Below are 21901 nucleotides of genomic sequence, written 5' to 3'. Positions count from 1 at the left end.
AAAGCTGGACAACAACACTGAAGCTGTGGACCAATGAGTGTGCATTAAAGCTGGACAACAACACTGAAGCTGTGGACCAATGAGTGTGCATTAAAGCTGGACAACAACACTGAAGCTATGGACCAATGAGTCTGCATTAAAGCTGCACAACAACACTGAATAGGCTAGTATTGTTAGCTCAGACTTAATTCTTCAGGAAAGAAACAGATTTGAGATGAATCTCCCAACTGGCCTTGTGAGGAGGAAAATAAATAGAAGAAAAAAAGACAGGACAAAAACAGATGTGATTTTGTGTGGAAAGGTAGCATGTTATACAGTAGGTGATGGACCAGCAGAGAGTCCTGTCAGAGCTTCAGCCTCAAGTGAACAACGTGTTTCCCCAAAGACAGTGGAAAGCTCTGTCTTAACATGGCTGACCCATGCTGCAACCAGAATCTACGACATGCTGACCGTATCTGACAGATCTTTCTAAAAGTAGCAGTGACTTCTTCAGATGGTGCGAGAGTCGAGAGATGGATATATTGGACAGCCAGGACAAATCTTGACTGCGAAGATGACAAGCTACGTCGAAGCATGACCGATCACGCTCTCTACATGTTGGGCAGGGTGAAATTAGGCACTTGATGCCAAACCAACTCTGCAATCTTTGCCTAATCTCAATCTCTGCCCAGATATGACAACATGTGAGGTTGGTTTGGAGGAAGTACTGCACACACACTGGTTACACAGGGTTTGTGGGGGTCGGGGAGATTTCAAGAAAACCAAAAGGAGATTACATAGTAGGAGCAAGAATAGGAGGAGCAGGAAGAAGAAGAGGAGGAGCAGGAAGAGGAGGAGGAGGAGAGGAGAGGAGAGGAAGGAAGGAGGAAGGAAGAAGGAAGGAAGGAGAAGGAAGGAAGGAAGGAAGGAAGGAAGGAAGGAAGGAAGGAAGGAAGGAAGGAAGGAAGGAAGGAAAAGGGGAGGGAGAGAGATTCCATTACCCCCTGTTGTTCCGGAGGTCTGTGATGAGTTATTAGACCTGTGAAGAAGGGATGAGGAGGAGGATGAGGAAGAAGAGGAGGAGGAGGATGGGGTATCTTGTCTTGAGCCATCAGTGAAGGGAAAGAGAGGGTTTGTGGCAGCAGGAGACTTCATGGTCCTGGCTATCAGTGTGATGGCCGGGCCATGGGGTTTCAAATTTCTCTGGCTGCCTTGACCTAGAAAACCACAAAAACAATTGTAGAACCTGTTACAATGTGTAGTCTCAATGTTAAAGACAATGCTGTTGTGCCATTCAGGTGTGCTGGGAGCCACGGCCCTTAGGACTTGGAATAGTGGGGTTAGTGAGGATGATTCAATCAATGATCTCTCAAATAAATCTGCAGCATTCAATAGTGTAGTTTGATTGAAGGCATCTACTGTAGTTCCCTAACATGAGCTCTTAACTCATGTTAGCCTTGTTGTTATAAGTGTTGCATGTTTTTTTTTGTGTAATTTTAATTAATTTAGTGACGCAAACAATATTTACTATAGGATTTTCAAGCATTTTTCATCCTAAAGCTTCCACAATCTTGAGGAATAGAGTCATAGATGCTGCTGGGGCTAAGCAGTGCAGCGTAACCATGACTGTCAGATTGTGTATGCCATGCAGATATGGATAATGCAGTAATGTGGTTGATAATGTGGTGGATGGTGCAATAACGGGCATTCAGTCCAACTCCTGATCATGACCTGTGGACCAATGAGTGTGCATTAAAGCTGGACAACAACACTGAAGCTGTGGACCAATGAGTGTACATTAAAGCTGGACAACAACACTGAAGCTGTGGACCAATGAGTGTGCATTAAAGCTGGACAACAACACTGAAGCTGTGGACCAATGAGTGTGCATTAAAGCTGGACAACAACACTGAAGCTGTGGACCAATGAGTGTGCATTAAAGCTGGACAACAACACTGAAGCTGTGGACCAATGAGTGTGCATTAAAGCTGGACAACAACACAGACGCTGTGGTCTGAGATGACGGTGACACAGTGGACAGCAGACAGACAGTGGAGTGTACGTAGACCAGCTGAGGCAAAACACAGTGAGGGCATTCATACGATGAGGTCATCGTTACCCAAGTTGTTATTATTGGCTTTCTCACTGCCCAGGGTGGGGGTTAGCAGTGATGCTCCTTTCTGTGATTCGCTGAGAGCTGTGTGGGGAAAAAATGTTTTTATCTGTTTCTGGAGGGTTGGGTTACAGTGGTCTGTAGAGAAATTCAAGATAGAGCTTCCTTGCCTGTCTGTTACTCGGGCAGCACTCTCAAAGACTACCCATTGAGTAAAGGAAAGCAAAGGATTCCTGCCTCACTTCATAAAAAGTTAAAATGTTTCAGTAAACATCTCGGTGTTTTCTCCGAAGAGAGTTAGGCATTTTAGATAACTTTTTTGAGGTGTGCCAGAGTATACTCTGATGCCCTTAACGTGACATTACAGACTGTAAAAGAAGGGGAAGGTAAAAGAGAGTTGAAAGGTAGAAATTACCAGAGGAAGGGTTATGTGTCTTCACTGTGGCGCTAGTAGGTCCCCTGGGTTGGGTCTTTCCCTGTTGCTTTTCACCGGGTGGAGAGGGGTTGTTAAGGACAGGGGTGGCAGAGGAGGTACTGGGGGTTTTGGTGGGCAGGAGTTGGAGGGGGGCAGGAGGGAGGTCCACGAGATGAGAGGAAGCATTTCTAATACTGTTTCCTCCATCTGGGTGAGAGAGAAGAGGGAGGTCAACTTTGATTATGGGGACTGGAATCTATGGAGTCATATAAGGACATACCTTATGGAACATTTTAATGCCCAATTGTTGAGGTCAATATCAACAGTTCATAGACAGGCATTCAAATCCATCTCTTTGGCTCTGAGATGAATGTCTCTGAATGCCTTTCATTGACTATATAAGATTGTAGTTATTTATCTTTTTTAAATAGTGGATGCAGGTTGATTTAACTTTGTCACATAATGTAGTTGTACCTCATTGAAATACACACAGAAAGTCTTGAAAATATAATTGGAAGGAGTATTTAGAGGGACAGAAGGGACAGAAGTATTTAGAGGGACAGAAAGTATTCAGAGGGACAGAAGGGGTACAGAGCAACTTTGTGCTGCCTTTCCCTAATGGGAAATTGAAGCATGTTTTTTGCATGCAGTGTTGTCATGCAGACTGTTTAAACCCAGCATTGCCACTGGCTTTAAGTGCAACAACTCTGTAAACCAATGAGATGACAGGGATGAAACATGGAGAGAGATGATTGAGATGGCTGAGAAAGACGTCATGGTGTGTGGACACAAACATATGAAATGGTGGATTTTGATGGACACTGCTGTAGAGAGAGAGAGTCACAGAGGTTGTGGGAATGGACATGGGAAGATCAACCAGCAGAACAATTGAAAAAGGATGGATGAATAGATCAATGGATGAGCTATGGGTGAAAGAAAGAAAGAAAGAAAGAAAGAAAGAGTGGAAGAGAGAGAGGGGTAAAGGTAAAGTGCAGAGTTGGACTGATACAGTATGACGGGAAACTGAGCAAAACAAGCAGCCAATCCTCTCACAGCGCCTGAGGTCTAAGCAAAACAAAATCACCGTCATGCGTGCCCTTCGCATTTGCTCTGGCAGAAACTTATGCGCATACTTCCAACTCTGTGGCGGCACCGTCCTGTGCCACCACCATCTCCACGATCCAGGGACTTTCTACCTCTCAGTGGACTCAAGGCATGCCAGCATGCAGCCAGTCACAACGAACAGCTGCGGTTCTCACCCCCCACCCCAGCCCACCCCTCCCCTCGCAGCAGCGTAGTGGACATAGCCAAGCGATGACTGACTGCGAATAAAGCTTGATATGATTCAAAATGTCAGTCTCTGTTTACCCAGTGGGAACTGTGGCCATTGAGGCTCATTGGAGCGGGGGTCAGGTCTAGCTTCCAGGTGTCTCTCTGGTGGTGCTGTAGAAAATAATATCACTTTTCATAAAGTGTGAATAGGAACAAAGTGCAAAGGTAGCGAAGGTGTTGGGCAGGAAATGTGTTTGACCACAGAAGGTCTTTAAAGACAGTGAAAATAGTAGTGTTTTTGGCAACAATAATACATTAAAAAACAATGTGAAAAGTTAAGTGCTTTAGAATGAGAGAGAGAGTAATCACCAAAAGATGTCTTGGGAGCTCCTGGGAAACCTTGGTTTTTGGTCAGAGGGAGTCTAGGCTGAGTCTTATTGTGAATAGCTGGGGGAGAAAGGGAATCAAGAGGAGATAGGCAGGATTTGAAGTAGCTACAATATACTCCCTATGTCTAAAGTAGTGATGCTGTAAACCAACACTGTACATTACATAGGCATATTAAATTATTAAAACAGTGTAAAGGCATTACCATATTAAAACAGTGTAAAACAGTTTTAATATGCAACTATATCCTCAGAAAACAAGGGTAAGTAGCATTTAGCTGTCTGGACTTATATATCTGGAACAATATCATGACATCTACATTCCTGTACATTGGAATAAAGCTTAGGTAACGGTGTTGCCTGGACATGTATATGGACATGTAGCATTCCTCGCTGTTTCATTTGGATGCAATATAAAAGTTCTGGTTTCAAGTGATTACACGGAAATGGCTTACCTGGACGAGGTGGGAAAAGTGCACGGGACATGGGTGGTTTCTGAGAAACAAAAACAATCTACAGTTGGTGGACGGTTTTATTGCCACCAGATCCACAGCCACAGTTCATATGTCAACGCTAATACGCTACCCGTGCTAAAGTCATGTTTTCGTTTTATGGTGAGGATAGCGTTGTGCTTTGTGCTGTCTCCCCTTGAGTGCTACATCACTGAGAGTCTCCCTTGAGACATCTAGCGTACCTAATGTGCCCTTCAGCCTCCCTTAACAGCACATACATCACTCCTGACTTCTGCCTGGAAAAGCCACTTCACCAGAAAACATTTATGGTCTGCTGTCTACACTTCACTTACTGGTACCTGACTTAGCCTAACTGACACACACACACGCACGCACAAGGGCCATATGACAGTCACACTTGCATATAAGCTGCAAAATCAAAATAGTCACCATGAAAGAGATTGGAAAAAGGATTAGGCTGGGTTTCTGTATAGCTCTTTGTGACATCTGCTGATGTAAAAAGGGCTTTAGAAATAAATACATCTGATTGATTGATTGTGAGTAGGCAGAAAGACTATGTCAGCGTAAGCGCGCCATGTGTTGATTTGCGATGTTCTGCCTGTCACAGCAGGGTTGTGAGGGTGACCCTCTTAAACCCACGTTAAAGAGTCTCTCAGGCCGGGTGCTGGGGTCAGACAGGGGAAGCAGACAGGAGTTTATCGACTCTACTCTGGTCTTATACAGCTCAGCTATGCTCTGCTTCTCACCCTCTCTCACCACCTTTGTATATTCTCCCTCCACAGTGACAGCAGGAAATAGAAAAATATTTTCTTGAAGAAAAAATAATGAGTGGTAGGGTAAAGTTGTAGTGTGAGAATACGTATGCCTGTGGAAGCGATTTAATACAGAGACTGAGAGTCCCGTAGGTCATAGGTTCTTATGCTGTATGGCCAACAAACACAGCACATACCATTGGCTTCACAATAGGGGTCCGGTGCTTGTAGGGTTTCTGGACACTTTTGTCTGCAAAACATGGAGAAGAAGATGTAAACAATTGCTATTCTGAGAAGAGAGTGTCGGTAGGTCATCTTTTGAAAGTCTGGCAAGTAGGAACAATAAAACACAAAATGGCTCACATATGATATGGATGTTTTATTCTTTGTTCTTGAGCCACAAAGATTTCTTACAGACTTCTACAAAAATAAAACAAGGAGGTACTGCCTGAACTCTCTGATTTTCATTTTCCTAAGTATGATATACATACCGCCCATGCAGGGTTGGGAAGTAACTGTCTGTAATGATTACCCCCCACAAAAAACAATGTAATCAGTTACATTTCCATCTGAAATATTGTAATCAGATTACAGATACGTTTTAAAAACTGGATGACTACTTCTTGGATTACTTTTAAATTCGGAAAGGATGTTTGCTCAAAAAATAAATACATTATGACACCTTTCTGTTTTCTCAATGGCATTCAATTCAGCATTGAAAAGAAGCCGGTAAGTTTACGTTTGTTCCACTTGAGCAAGTCTGACCACAAGTCAGAGACCACTTTGATGACACAACAAATGTGTTTGATGGATCCTTTTTGTCTTCTTCCAATGCCTCTTAAGGAGAAAGTAATCCAAAAGTAACTGAAAGTAATCAGATTACATTACTGAGTTTGGGTAATTCAAAAGTAATCATTACTGATTACAATTTTGGACAGGTAACTAGTAACTATTACATGTAGAAAGTAACCTACCCAACCCTGCGCCCATGTTGGTTTTGTGAATGACAGGCTTGCTCCAGATTCCGCTGCGTTCGTCTTTGTTGGAGCGGACCCCAAACTCATATGGGGTGTCGGGCTTCAGGTTGTCAACCACAGTGTCGCTGGTGGGGCAGGTCTGGTAGATCCACTTCCTGTTCCTCTCCCTGTAGCGGACGGTGTAGTGTCTGCATGGGAGGGACAAACAAGGCACAGTAAACAACATGCTGATTCTTGTACAGTAGCTGTGCATCTTTATGGCAAACTCTAACCTTTGGAAAATTCTGCCTTCTTTTCTCATCGACCAGCAAAGCACAGCAGGCGTGCTCCACATCATACAGTATGGGTGGCTATTCCAGCTCTATGGCTGTGGTCTGATGAACCATAGGGACTAATATGTTAAACAAGCTTCCTCCGTTAGCTATTGTTAATTCTGGCTCCGATATCTCAGGTCATCTCGTCAGTGTCAACCGATCCCTTTTCATGCCCTCAGGGATTGTCTTTCTGGGTAGCGTTGCCGGCAGTAGCCAAGCAGTAAACAGAAGGAACTGATATTAGCTTTTAATAAGCCACCAGATAGAAGGGGGAACTCTCAGCTGTAACTTAGGTCGAGATTTCCAACGACTCCTCCAACTTACGGAGTGGGGGAAATTCTAGAATGTATTTAAGGTGGAGCATAAATCGAGTGATGGAAAAGTGTGTTTGTGTCCCAGCAGTACAGTCCATGTATTCTCAGTCAACTCCTGCACACACCTGCATTGGAAAAGACCTCGGTCCATTCCCATGGTCCATTTTCCATAGAAAATAAATGGCACACTTTCTCAACGTTTCTCTACAGAACTGTTATGCGTCATAAATCCTCCAAGGTTCGATTGCACAGTACATTGAATGCACGGTATGAGTTTAAATCTAGTCAAGCCTCCATACAGTATGTCATCTTTATATATAGCTGGCAATAACAGCCTGGTATTCAGATCTCAGTGAGTGCACATGATTTCAACTAGATCCTTCTCTTTTGTGAAAAGCAGATAGTCTGAATGCCTTAACAGTGTGTAACTGCATTCACCTGTCATCCATTTTGAGCTGAGTGAGGCTGTTTCTGTGGAAGCTTTGGCCTGAGAAATGCAACATGGAACTGGAACCAGATGCCTGGCTGGCGGTGCGGTAGGGTATAACTCACCCGTCTTCCAAACAGTCGTTCATGATGTTGCCTGCTTCGTAGGGCGTCTTCAGGAAGGTTCCCCAGGACAGCAGCACAGAGGTTGGGGTGACGGAGCCAATAACCAGGTGGAGTGGCTTCTCCAGGTTGACCTTTCCTGTGAGGACAAAGGTCAAGGGTCATACACTATATTTGCAACAGATTTGATGACCTGATTTAACCTTTTAGATGCGTAGACAGACTGCCGCAGGTACCTGTGCATTGTTTCTTTACATCGTTGCTCGGGATTGGCTGGACAGCAACAAGATACTTGGGTTCAGCATCTGAAAGGTTAAAAATAAAACGTTGTCACATTGATTTCTCTGTCATGGAAAAAGGAATATACCAGAAGGGGGGAAATATTGTCCTGGGCAGTGAAAGAAGGGTTTGGGAAGAAAGAGTCCTGCTGACGCCTGGTGAGTCACTACCCAGCCAGGTCTCTGGTGTTAAGGAGATGGGCTGACACTATTCAAATCCGCTGTAAACAGAAACAGAGCAGATACACAGATGAAAGAGCTTGACTTTAAGCACAACAGATGAAAACAAACAGTCGTTCAGATGGTAAGTTGAAATGCAGTCGGGTTGCTTGAACTCCTTGGAACAATGGAACGTTGTCCAACCTGCAGAGACTTTAATACGTACAGTAAATTCTCTAAGGGGTTTATATTATCCACCCACAATCTAACTGTTGTCTATTGTTATAATACTTGCCCAAATGCAAACAGTGTCTGAGGCTAGCTAGGAGGGGTGAAATATGGGTATGGATCTGGAACACAGTTAAGACACATCTGGCCGCTTGGATTCAATGTGCTATAAAAACAGTGATCCAAAAATATTGTGTTTCTATTGCATGAGAATGGCGAGCTCATTAATGAATAACTATACAGAACTAAATAGACAGGATGTGAAGGGTGGAGCACTAAGGGCCTGACTAGGTCCTGGTGTTCAATGGATTAACATAAAGCCAGAGCACTTGAGCTGGCATGCCAGGAGCAGGAGCAGGCTGGCATGGATCGAAGCTGGCACAATGTTATGGGTGGGGCATTGGACAAATGATAGTCACTTGGTTGCTAAAAACAAAGCAAACTGTTGGGTGTGGGGAAACACTTTAAATAAGTTAAGAGTCAGCACAGAAGAGGATCCCAGAGAGTCACAGTAACACAACCATATCCTATTGGACTACTACGTGTGTCATTATTGCTGAGAAGGTTCTGTCTGCCCTCTGCTCTCTCGTTGGATCCCTCTGGGCTCTCTCAGGTGTTCTGGAGGGGCACCTGAGACCAATTTAACTCGGCTCTTTGTCGTTGTTGTTTTTGTACGTGGTCACAGCTTGTACCAGTGAGAAATTATGTTTGATCACTTCTGTTGTCTCTCACATAGGTGAAAGGGCTCAAGGAAAAGTGACTAAAAAGCTGTTCCGCATTGAACAAACAGCGCTCCTTTCACTGATTGGGGAGCCAGCCAAGGGAGTTCTTCCATTCTCTTTAGTCTCTGGTTCCTTTCTACTCTAACACTTCATAGCCAATGGCCATTGAGACCTTTTCATATGACAAGAGGAAACCTGTTCCTGACCTGCTCTCATTTCGTGCCTATCATAAATCCAAACAGATCAACACAAAACAGCAATAAAGGAACCGTATTTGTTTGATTTAATTATGAAAACACCCAATGTTTACTTTAACTCAAGTGATTTTAGTGAGTGGGAGTATCAAGAAAAATAAGCAACAGCGTATCATTCGAATTCTAACATAAGCATGTGGTTTCACGCTCAATAGATGGTCTACACAAGCTGTAAAGTAATCTTCCACTGGCCCTGTGCTGCCCTGCTAAGGTGCCGTAGTGGGCTGGGATGCTGGGATGTATCTCATGAGAGGCTGTGGTTGATGATGAATGGAACCCATTGAGCTGCAGGAAAGGGTTTTAAAGAGGAAAGTCAACACTGTGGAATGCTTAGTGTAACTCCTGCCATTTTCACCCTGTTTGGAGAATCTCTGTGCTCTACAAAGACAGGTTGCTAGGTTTCTCAGAGGAACGGTTTCTCCCCACACTGACGTATGTTGGAGATACAATATACACTGTTATGTTATGACTATCTGATGAATCCCTGAGAGTCAATAGGTTAGTGTGTGTGTGTGTGCATGGTCTTACCATAGACTGGTCTTACCTATCTCAGTCTCGTAGGGCTCTCCATTCTCAGGCAGCTGGATGAACTGTTTAGAGAACATGCTGCTGCCGTAGCCCAGGATGTAGCCCTCCAGCTTGGTGTCAGGGTTGGGCCGGACAAACTTCATCACGATGGTGTCGCCCGTAGCGTTGATGCGAACCTTCATGTTCTGTCTTCTCACTGTTAAAGGCCAACAAGTAGAATAATACAGTTGAATTGCATTGTGGATATGATTAGTTGAACTGTGGTGCATTGCACCTAAAGATGCTAGTGCATTCCATCACAGCTAACCTTCAGCACCTCACATGAACATGAGCAGATTGCAAATACTGTGCAGAGCATTTGTGAATTGCATCGATAAGTGCTGCATTTAAGAAACTTCTGGACACAGATTAATTTAGGGGTAATTGCAAGATAAACAGCTGCCTCTCCCCAGGTACCCAAGGGATTAATCAAACAGGATTGTGTTTGTGGTTTTCAGGAAACAGACTGCAGTACTGTTCAACTGCAGCCAATATTACCCTGAACGCATACAGGAGATGGGATACTTGATTCCCCCCATCAGTCATAACATTGGACTATTGGGATAAACCCAAAGGACTTTAAACCCACTGATATCGTCAGGCTTGAGGGAGTGCGTAAGCACAGGAGAGGTCAAATTAGAAGGTGAAATGCAATGGAGGATGTAACTCTTGAAGATTGAGCTCCAAAGAGTTCAGAAAAGTCATTATTAAAGAACAGAGGCTAAATAGCTGTCTGGGAAATGTCCTAAACATGAGTAATGGAGCTCATTTGAACCTGGTAATACAGCTCTTTAGAAAAGGCTTTCCCTTGTCTACCAGGTTCCCGTTTCCCACCATGCAGGAACTGGACTGATTCAGCTGCTGGGTTAAAGAGGCTGTTAAATGCTAATGAAAAGCAGGCTTAAAATGCCACATAAAGGGGATCAAGATGGTGTTCGGAAAAGGATGTTGTGGCAGTTTTTTGTCGTCACACACATCAGTCAACAGCCCGCCCTTTTAATGCCCATGCAGGCAAGAGGCAAGGCGAGCGTTCTGCCCCCCCACTAACCCCAATCATCACTCAGAGCATTAATTAGGTTTTAACGATAGCCTAATCACTCCCATTCACAGAGCAAACTTGGGACGAACCTTGGATATAATATTGGTGCCTTCATTATCGATGACCCACGAACCTCTTCAATCAAATCAAACTTTATTTGTCACATGCGCCGAATAGAACAGGTGTAGACCTTACCGTGAAATGCTGACTGACAAGCCCTTAACCAACAGTGTAGACATTACCGTGAAATGCTGACCCCAGCCATAAGAACAGTGTAGACTTTATGGCTGAAATGCTGACTGACAAGCCCTTAACCAACAGTGTAGACATTAGTAAACTGCCTGTTACTGACAAGTCCCAGTTAACCAATATATGCATATTATTAGTATATTTTGACTGAAAACCCTCTGAAGTTTCTACAACTGTTTGAATGATGTCTGACAAGTATAACACAACTCATATGACTTTAGGCAAAAACCTGAGGAAAAGCCCAACCAGAAAGTGGGAAATCTGAGGTTGGTCATCTTTCAACTCATTCCCTATTGAAGATACAGTAGGATATTGGTCATGTTGCACTTCCTAAGGCTTCCACTAGATGTCAACAGTCTTTAGAACCTTGTTTGATGCTTCTACCTTAAATGGGGGCTTACTGAATGAGAGGGGAATGAGTCAGAGGTCTGCCAGAATTGCTTGAGCTCGTGACGCTCATTCACGTGAGCGATCTCTGTTCCATCGCAATTCTACAGACAAAGGAATTCTCCAGTTGGAACATTATTGAAGATTTATGTTAAAAACAACCTAAAGATTGATTCTATATATCGTTGACATGTTTCTACGCCCTGTAATGGAACGTTTTGACATTTCGTCTGCTCAAGCCCGTCAAAGTTTAGATTACTGGGCTGACTTACAAGCGCTTAACAACAAGGAGAATTTGGACGTAAATGATGGACATTATCAAAAACAAACATTTATTGTGGAACTGGGATTCCTGGGAGTGCATTCTGATGAAGATCAAAGGTAAGTGAATATTTATAATGTTATTTCTGACTTCTGTTGACTGCACATATGGCAGATATCTTTTTGGCTTGTTTGGTCTCTGACCACCATAATCGTTTGTGGTGCTTTTGACCATAAAGCCAATTTGAAATCGGACACTGTGGTGAGATTAACAAGAAGTGTATCTTTAAAAGGTTGAAATACTTGTATGTCTGAGGAATTTTAATTATGAGATTTCTGTTGTTTAGAATTTTACCCTGAAACTTTCACTGGCTGTTGTCAACAGTATCCCTTAGCAGGATCTCAGCCTTACAAGTTTTAACCAACAGTGCAGTTCAAGAAGAAGAAAATATTTACAGGGATAGACTAAAATAAAAAGTAATAATAAAAAGTAACACAATAAGAATAACAATAACGAGGCTATATACAGGTGGCACTGGTACCAAGTCAGTGTGCAGGGGTACAGGCTAGTTAAGGTAATCTGCACATGTAGGTGGGGGCGAAGTGACTATGCATAGGTAACAAATAAACAGCGAGTAGAAGCATTGTACAAAAGGGGGGGAGGGGGGTTAATGTAAATAGTCCGGTAGCGATTTTATGAATTGTTCAGCAGTCTAATGGCTTGGGGGTAGAAGCTGTTGAGGAGCCTTTTGGTCCTAGACTTGGCGCTCTGGTACAGCTTGCCGTGCAGTAGCAGAGAAAACAGTCTATAACTTGGGTGATTGGAGTCTCTGACAATTTCATGGGCTTTCCTCTGACACCACCTATTATATAGGTCCTGGATGGCAGGAAGCTTGGCCCCAGTGATGTACTGGGCCGTTCGTACTACCCTCTGTAGCACCTTGCGGTCAGATGCCGAGCAGTTGCCATACCAGGCGGTGATGCAACCGGTCAGGATGCTCTTGATGGTGCAGCTGTAGAACCCCATGAGGAAGTGTAAAACAAAGAAACAACCATATTTGTGTGGTGGGTGAATTAACTGTTTACATGGATACTTGTGTCCAGTTCTCTTCTCTCTTAACCCCAAAGAGTAATCTTGTGTCCAGTTCTCTTCTCTCTTAACCCCAAAGAGTAATCTTGAATTCATTTCTCTTCTCTCTTAACCCCAAAGAGTAATCTTGAGTTCATTTCTCTTCTCTCTTAACCCCAAAGAGTAATCTTGTGTCCATTTCTCTTCTCTCTTAACCCCAAAGAGTAATCTTGAATTCATTTCTCTTCTCTCTTAACCCCAAAGAGTAATCTTGAATTCATTTCTCTTCTCCGCTTAACCCCAAAGAGTAATCTTGAATTCATTTCTCTTCTCCGCTTAACCCCAAAGAGTAATCTTGAATTCATTTCTCTTCTCCGCTTAACCCCAATGAGTAATCTTGAATTGTTTGGAATATAATTGGAGGGGGGAAAGGATGTTTTGCTTGTCATGTTTCTGCTTTCGAAGATCATATTTCTAGTGGCGCCTTTGATTCTAACTGTCATTAATTAACGTATTTCCCCCGGCAACATGACATAACCTCTGCTTACCTCAAGACTCTTGTCATGTTATTGCTGACTCCCTTTAATTTAACAAGAAGGATGTTTTCAGTCTCTGGCTTTATAGCTGCAAATCCATAAGGTTTTATTAAAGAGACCCTAGACTTACAAGTACTGCAATGTGTTTTCCTGTGTTTATAGAGGACCAGATGACCACTTCACCCCTTGTGGAGACATACAGATGAAGAATGATTCTAGCTACAGGGGGAGAATGTGGAAGACATTATTATGTTACATAATACCAATAAATGTATACTAAAGCTTGTGGAAAGGCTTACTAAATGCAGGTTGACGTGTATTGTCATCCATCCTTCCCTGGAGGCAGAACTGAGAGATTTCCGCCACACCCTTAGAAAAAAGGGTTCCCCAAACTGATTATTTGGTTGTCCCCATAGGAGATCCCTTTTTGGTTCTATGTAGCTCTTTTGGGTTCCATGTAGAACCCTCTGTGGAAATGGTTCTACATGGAACTCCGAAAGGTTCTACCTGGAACCAAAAGGGTTCTACATAGAACAAAAAAAATGGCTCTCCTATGGTGACAGTCGAAGAACCCTTTTGGGTTCTAGATAGCACCTTTTTTTCCCTAAGAGTGCAGCTGCAAAGTCATAATTTGGCTATATTGTAAAAATTAATGGGGGGAAATGTGATTATTTTTAGGGGCCTTAATTTAAGGTTAGGGTTAGGCGTAAGGGTACCGTACTAAACCACAAATGACCTCTAAGTCCCGCAGCATAATCTCAAAACTTTTACTTGAGCAACCACTGTAGCAGTGTGGTTAAGGTTAGGGTTCATGTTCATGTTAGGGTAAGGTTTCAAATCAGATTTTATGACTTTGTGAGTATGCCAGCTACACTCTTAGCACCTTTTTTCTATCTAGAACCTTTAAGGGTTCTTCGGCTGTATCCACAGGAGAACCCTTTGAATAACCATTTTTGCTTCCAGGTAGGACCCTTTTGGGTTCTATGTAGAACCCTTTCTATGGAGGGTTCTACATACCCAAAAGGGATATATCTGGAACCAAAAAGGGTTCTCCTTTTTTCTAAGAGTGTGAGTGTAGTGACCACACTTCAGAGCTGCCTCCATTACATGAGTCATGCCAATAAATGCCTTCCTGCATAAAAAATAGCCCCCTCATGCTGGATAGCTTGTTAGCTATGTTGTGTTCTGTTGTCAATGAAGTTATCCTGCTCTTGACTAATGTTTCAAGTTTTACGTTTTTAATGTCACATGCACAAGAACAGTGAAATGCCTTGCTTGCAAACAAAAATGCAATAATCAATAACAATGTAATACTAGAAAAAGCACACAATAAATATGAAGAACACAATAAGTAAGTAAGCATACTTATATACAGGGTCAGTTCCAGTACCGTACTGTATTTACAATGTGCAGGGATACTGGTGTGATGGAGCTAGATATGTACAGGGGTATGGTGAGTAAGCATTAGGATATATAATAAACAGAGTAGCAACAGCTTGTGTGTGTGTAATCAGTATAAATGCATGTGCATATTATGCGTGAGTGAACAGATTATGGAGTGAATAGGTGTGTGAGTATGCATAGAGATAAAAGGTCACTAGTCCTTGTAGCTATTTGGTTAGCTATTTATCTGTCTTATTGCTTGGGGATAGAAGCTGTTCAAGATCCTGTTGGTGTCAGACTTAATACACCGGTACCGCTTGCCGTGCAGAAGCAGAGAGGATGGTCTATGTCTTGGGAGGTTGGAGTCTATAATGATTTTCCGGGCCTACCTTTCACACCGCCTGATATAGATGTCCTGTATGGCAGAGAGCTTGGTCCCAGTGAGGTACTGGGCTGCCCGCACCACCTTCTGTAGCGCTATGCGATCGAGGGCAGTGCTACTGCCATACCAGGCAGTGATGCAGCCAGTCAAGGTGCTCTCAATGGTACAGATGTAGAACCTTTTGAGGATTTGAGTGCCCATGCCAAACTTTTTTAACCTCCTGAGGGGGAAAAGGTGCTGCAAACTTGATGATGGTTTTGTGTGTGGCCACGCAGTCGTGGATGAACAGGGAGTAAAGGAGGGGACTAAGCACACACCCATGTGGGGCCCTCGTGTTAGGGGTCAGCAGGACGGAGGTGATGTTGCCTACCCTCACCACCTGAGGTCAGCCCGTCAGGAAGTCCAGCATCCAGTTGCAGAGGGAGAAGTTCAGACCCAGAGTCCTAAGCTTGGTGACGAGCTTAGAGGGGACAATGGTGTTGAACACTGAGCTGTAGTCAATGAACAGCATTCACACACAGGTATTCCTCTTGTCTAGGTGGGTGTGGGCAGTGTGGAGAGCAATTGAGATTGCGTCATCTATGGATCTGTTGGGGTGGTAGGCAAATTGGAGTATGTCTAGGGTGTCTAGGATGGTGGAGTTAATGTGTGTCATAACCAGCCTCTCAAAGCACTTCAAGATTACAGAAGGGAGTTCTACAGGGCGGTAGTCATTGTGGCATGAAGCCTTAGAGCTCTTGAGAACAGGAATGCAACATCGAGAGCATCCTGACCGGTTGCATCACTGCCTGGTACGGGAATTGCTTGGCCTCCGACCGCAAGGCACTTCAGACGGTAGTGTGTACGGCCCAGTACATCACTGGGGCAAAGCTGCCTGCCATCCAGGACCTCTACACCAGTCGGTGTCAGAGGAAGTCCCTAAGAATTGTCAAAGACCCCAGCCATCCCAGTCATAGACTGTTCTCTCTACTACCGCATGGCAAGCGGTACCGGAGTGCCAAGTCTAGGACAAAAAGGCTTCTCAACAGTTTTTACACCCAAGCCATAAGACTCCTGAACAGGTAACCAAATGGTTACCCGGACTATTTGCATTGTGTGCCACCCCCAACCCCTCTTTATGCTGCTGCTACTCTCTGTTCATCATATATGCACAGTCACTTTAACCATACCCACATGTACATACTACCTCAATAATCTTATATGCATAGTCACTTTAACTATACATTCATGTACATACTACCTAAATTGGCCCGACCAACCAGTGCTCCCGCACATGTCTAACCGGGCTATCTGCATTGTGTCCCACCACCCACCAACCCCTCTTTTATGCTACTGCTACTCTCTGTTCATCATATATGCACATTCACTTTAACCATACCCACATGTACATACTACCTCAATAAGCCTGACTAACAGGTGTCTGTATATAGCCTTGCTACTCTTTTTTTCAAATGTCTTTTTACTATTGTTTTTTTCCTTTACTTACCTACACACACACACACACACACATACCTTTTTTTCTCGCACCATTGGTTAGAGCCTGTAAGTAAGCATTTCACACCTGTTGTATTCTGCACGTGACAAATGAACTTGTGGGGATTACAGACTGGGACAAGGAGAGGTTGAAAATCACAGTGAATATGCCAGTGAGCTGTTCTGCGCATGCTCTGAGAACGCGCCCTGGAATACTGTCGGGCCCCGCGGCCTTTCGGGTATCGATCTGATTAAAGACCTTTCTTACATCGGCCTCAGAGAGCGAGATCACCCAATCCTCTGAGACGGTGATGGCCCTCACGCCCGGCACGATGTTGTTGTTGTCAAAGTGTGCATGAAATGCATTGAGTTGGTATGATAGAGAGGCATCGTTGATATTAAGAATTCCCAGTAACAAAGTTGTATAGAAAAAAAATAGATTTTTAAGCATTAGCAACAAGCATGTTTGATTTGGCTGTGAATCTTCAGGAGACAGATTGTGTGCGATCATCAGTGTCCGTCTTCAGTCTCTTAAGCCATCTTTGGGTTGTTTGTTCTACAGATTGGCATTGGCATCCTGTTGCCTTCTCAAATGGTGGGAAAGCATGGAAGTTTGACACTTAAGACATGTGTAATCATGCATGGTGGTTTCTTGGCAGGGATGTGGTGTTCCATAGTTGAAGGCATTCCATCTGCAGCTGATTGACCCAAGAGCAGAACTCGGTGTGAGGCTGATCACAAGTGAAAACAGTTGGTTTGGTTACATGACCCTTAAAGTGAATAACAGCCAGCCTTCAGGGTATTGCGCTGAGGGAAAAAGCTAGCTAGCATCTAATCCTTTGGCAGACTTTGAGATATGTTAGTCAGAAACAACTTCTCTTCCAGCAATATCCCAAATCGTTGTGTTTGTTTGTTTTGTATATTGAATAAGGAACTAACAGACTTCACTCAAACCAAACCTTGAAACACTTACAGTACATTCTGTTGTGGAACATGGTCCTTTCATTTCTCCCAAATTGAACATACCTGTACCTTCTTAATTAAAATGACACATCTGTAACAAAAGTCCCCTAAATCTCCAGACACTACTTTTCTAAATCGACTCTCCAGGAGCATTTTACCTCATGGCTATATGGAACATAAACCGTCCCTCATAGGACGTTCATATAGCATATATTGTCCAGTCACATTTAGATGGACTTGATCTCAACGCTCTCCCACCCCATCATGCCACAGTAGTGGGGCACAACAGCCCCCCCCCCCATCCTCACCAAAGAGATGGTAGTTAAACAGCGTGAAGGTAGGGTATATTTGCACAGAGCACTATAGCACAACTGATGAGTGGCTTGGTGTGAGACTGAGTCGTCACTCTTTCATCTCCTCTAATGAAGTTTGACCATGCGTGAAGAGCTGGGGGCACAACCACGTCTCCAGCTGCCTGCACAACCACAGCTTCAACATACTCCGAGCTCAGATACTCAGGTACACACGTTACCCGTTTACAATGTAACCCCCACCACCCCCGCATGTACTCCGGAATATACACGTAACACCTCAACAATGTGCAGAAAGGAGACACCGCCGCAGGGAAAGCAAAGTGGACACTTGAATCTTCTACAACATGTATTGTTTAACAAGAAGCTTCTCTGCCTGACATTGTGGAGTGTGCAGAGGGGATATGTTGGCCCAATCCCAAACCCAAACCTAACCAAACCCCTCCCAGCTGTGTTAGAGTATCATTGATAGACACCGCAATCACAAGGCTACATCCTCTGGGAAGTCCACTGGACAGCAGCAAAATGATCATTAGGATAAGATTTCTAGTCAACAAACAGAGTGGCGCTCACACAGATTCACTTTTTTTAATCATGGGAACCTGTCCAAGAAACACCCCAAAACAACCAACAGGCAGAGATATATACACACACACAGACACACACACACACACACAAACACACACACACACACACACACAGAGCGATGTCCTACTATACTTGTGAGGACTTTTTTGGCATCAACAATTCATTCCCATTAAAATTCCTATTTTACCTAACCCTAAACCAAACCATTACTCTAACCTTAAACCCTAAACCTAACCCTAATTCTAACCATAAAACTAACCCCTAAGCCTAAAATAGCCTTTTTACAAGTGAGAACAGGCTAAATGTCCTCACTTCTATGAATTTCTGTTGTTTTACTATTCACATACACACTGCCGCTAAAAAATATGTTTGATATTGGCGAGTGTTTGCATGTGAGCTAATACAGTGTATCGATCATCCATTGTTTTTAGCCTGACATTTCCCTTTTCATTTCTAGGAGAGTAAATTCATCATATTGCATAACTACTGTATGTTTAATGGGACAATCAGTACGCTGCTGAACGTCCTGTAGCTCAAACAGTTCATCATCATCTGAACATGATCTCTAACAAAAGGCAATCCAAGCTTCAATCAGACATTACAATTCTACAGTGAGACCAAAAAGCATCAGAACAAAACTCAAGGAAACATAATCTACGTACCGGTAACAACCAAACTTCTGCTTTTCATTCTGTTTTTGTGTCAAACTAATTCTTATCTTGCACAGTCACAGCTTCAGGTTGCAAGACAGATATACAATGGCTTTGCACCTGAATCTAAATGCATTGCATTTATGGTCAGTAAATGGCTTGGATGAAAGCGTCTGCCATTCACACTGTGGTTTCGCTGCAGTCAAGTCAGCACAACTCTACACATTATGCAATGTCCTAAACATTTTGGTCAATACTTTTGCGATAATTTCATGGGACTTTACCAACTGGACCATGAAACCTCTACTCATGTACACATTGCAATTTGGTTTTGGCAAGCTATTTCTTTCTATACAACGTGAATGGCATTAGGAGAACACATGCAAAGTCAGCAAAACATTGCATTGTGCACAATGATAAGCATCAACAACACCAAAACACTTTCCATCACACATGCATTGGCAAAAACATAATATGCATGCTCAAAACTATACATAAAACATGTAACACAAAACCATACTATCCAGAAACACAAAACACCTGACTTTACAGAACGGCCAATCTGTGCACTTGCCTCTAATCCTTTGTGCAGGGATGCAGTTGAGGAGAATGGATCCGGAGAGGAGCAGGAGAGAGACTTTGAGGAGCATGGTGCCTGCTATAGAGCTCTCTGGTCAGGGATGCTGGACAACTTCACTAAGGTAGCAGCTCAATTTAGGAGTTGTGCAGCGCTCCGTGGAAACACTGTGGAGTGGAGAGGACCACCGGACCACGAAGCATCTATACTAGCAGCATAGGAGAGGGGTGGGGGTGGGAGGGGACTGGTGATGTCACAACCCAACCCCACACACACTATTCCTAGGTGGGTGGCTAAATGTGTGGAATCTCGCTGAAATGTTTCCCTCTATTTTCTTCCCTCCCTCTGTTTTTGTATCACCCACCCGGTTTTCCCCTCCCCTTCCTCCTCCTCCAGCCCTCCTCGTCTTATGTGTTATTTTTGTATTTATATTTATTGTTTATTTATTTATTTATCCTTTGTTCAACTCAAGTGCTATTGCAATGTAGATTCCAGGAGGCGCCAATGTGGTGGGCAAAACAGGGTGGTGGCACAGGAGGAGCACAGGAGTGGCACCCTCGCTCCATCCTAACCTATGGCCTTGGGGGTAAAGTTAAACTCATGCAGTGTAGTTTGTATGGAACACTCCCATCCCCACCTCTACCCAACATGTGCACACTGTGCAGACTATCCAGTACCATGTTTTTAAGCCCTTTGCTTTTGGAACACACTACACAACATCACAGTACATTCTCTCTGAGCACAAATGACACGGGTGGAGCAGCGCCAAAGGGTATCCAAATCCAACCTCCACTGGAGCTCTTTGGGAGGCAGTGACCATGCTCTCCCGCCAAGAAGTCCAGCCCCTGACATAGAGGAGGTATGAGGGGCGGTAGTACAGAGGAGAGAAGGAGTCCAGCCCCTGACATAGAGGTGGTATGAGGGGCGGTGGTACAGAGGAGAGAAGGAGGAGGGGATGGAGGGAATAAGAGGGGTATCCACACACTTCCTTCAAGCTGATTATGTTAGGAGCCCCATCCAACCAACACGTGCCATCACATGCGACAGGATACCGACTGGTGGAGACAGTTGTTCCAGACAGAGCGCCTGCCTCTGCTCCATCCCACAGGAACTGAATAGAGGCGTATTCATGATTCATGCTGCCGTCCACTAAATCACCAAATCCAGATTTTACACAATGGACAAATTAACTGGTGACTGACTGACCGCCAGAAGTATAAATAACAGAAACCAAAGCACACATATTCTGACTTTAAAATAAAGAAAGGTTGTTAAGGGAAAAATGTAATGTTGAAACTTGGGAAAGACGTTAACCCCTCGTACTCATTGGACCATTTCTGCCAGAGGCACAGTGACCAACAAGCATTGACACGCAGGTAACCAAAGTCAACACCCAAGCTGAGGGGCAGACAGGGACCTAAAAGCAGCCCTGGCATTTCTAATACACCGGCTCACTTTCTTCCTTGTGGCCCCCACACCAGACCATTTCTTCCTTGAGGCCACCATTATTAGCCAGATAGTGATCATTTTGTGTAAAAAAGGTTTGGCAGGCCCACTAGGCTAAATGGACAGGCCCATCTGCCATTTGGCCGAGATGCCAGATGTCCAGTCCGTCGCTGCCCAAGTCCTGTACAGTTGTGAAACTTCAGGCTCCTTTTTCTCCTCTTGACTGCGAACAATAATGTTGTTATTGCCTGACCGGAGTTTGTCCCCAATAAAAAGTTTTACCTCAGAGCACGTCTCTCACATTGTTCTGCCAATTTGGATAATGTCTCAGTTGTTGAGTGACTCATTAATGTTTAACTCTGACAGTAAGGTACAGATCGTTCTTGGGTTTGTGCACTTCCTATAGGGGTAGATCACAGTCTCTATGAACATTTCACTGCTAACGATGGTCATTAATTGATGTGACTTATTGTTTTGTACATTGAGTTCTGAATATCAAGCATCACTTGAAATTTGTGAGAAAAACAGGTGTTTATTGGCTTCAGATAATAAACAACTGATTGTTTTGTTGTTGTTGTTTTGCTTAATTGATCTCATTTAGACTATTGAACAAAGTGTTTAAGCCCACAGCTTGATTCTTTGTAAATCATCATTAAAACAGCATGTCTGTGTACGTACAGTGGGGAGAACAAGTATTTGATACACTGCTGATTTAGCTGGTTTTCCTACTTACAAAGCATGTAGAGGTCTGTAATTTTTATCATAGGTACACTTCAACTGTGCGAGACAGAATCTAAAACAAAAATCCAGAAAATCACATTGTATGATTTTTAAG

General features: G+C 43.6%; 1 protein-coding gene across 19 annotated transcripts in view; it reads right to left on the bottom strand.

The window, feature by feature from the left end:
* The window catches only part of abi3bpb (ABI family, member 3 (NESH) binding protein b), a 29766-nt gene extending 9947 nt beyond the window's left edge, over positions 1-19819 (bottom strand). For 4 of the 19 annotated variants that reach the window (XM_042296664.1, XM_042296668.1, XM_042296665.1 and 1 more), the window contains exons 1-12: positions 19618-19819; positions 9730-9909; positions 7781-7849; positions 7548-7683; positions 6365-6555; positions 5588-5640; positions 4621-4660; positions 4149-4226; positions 3876-3950; positions 2508-2714; positions 2099-2176; positions 981-1196 (exon numbers count right to left, since the gene is read on the bottom strand). In XM_042296664.1, the coding sequence (XP_042152598.1) occupies positions 981-1196; positions 2099-2176; positions 2508-2714; positions 3876-3950; positions 4149-4226; positions 4621-4660; positions 5588-5640; positions 6365-6555; positions 7548-7683; positions 7781-7849; positions 9730-9909; positions 19618-19693 (1399 nt within the window). In that variant the 5' untranslated portion in view covers positions 19694-19819. The remainder of the gene's footprint in view (positions 1-980; positions 1197-2098; positions 2177-2507; positions 2715-3875; positions 3951-4148; positions 4227-4620; positions 4661-5587; positions 5641-6364; positions 6556-7547; positions 7684-7780; positions 7850-9729; positions 9910-19617) is intronic. The other 15 variants (XM_042296676.1, XM_042296674.1, XM_042296677.1 and 12 more) reach the window with 12 other exon arrangements.
* Positions 19820-21901: the final 2082 nt, after the last annotated feature.

The sequence above is a fragment of the Oncorhynchus tshawytscha genome, linkage group LG14 (genome assembly GCF_018296145.1).
Source record: "Oncorhynchus tshawytscha isolate Ot180627B linkage group LG14, Otsh_v2.0, whole genome shotgun sequence".
Taxonomy (NCBI): Eukaryota; Metazoa; Chordata; class Actinopteri; order Salmoniformes; family Salmonidae; genus Oncorhynchus; species Oncorhynchus tshawytscha.
This window is presented reverse-complemented; position numbering and strand designations above follow the sequence as displayed.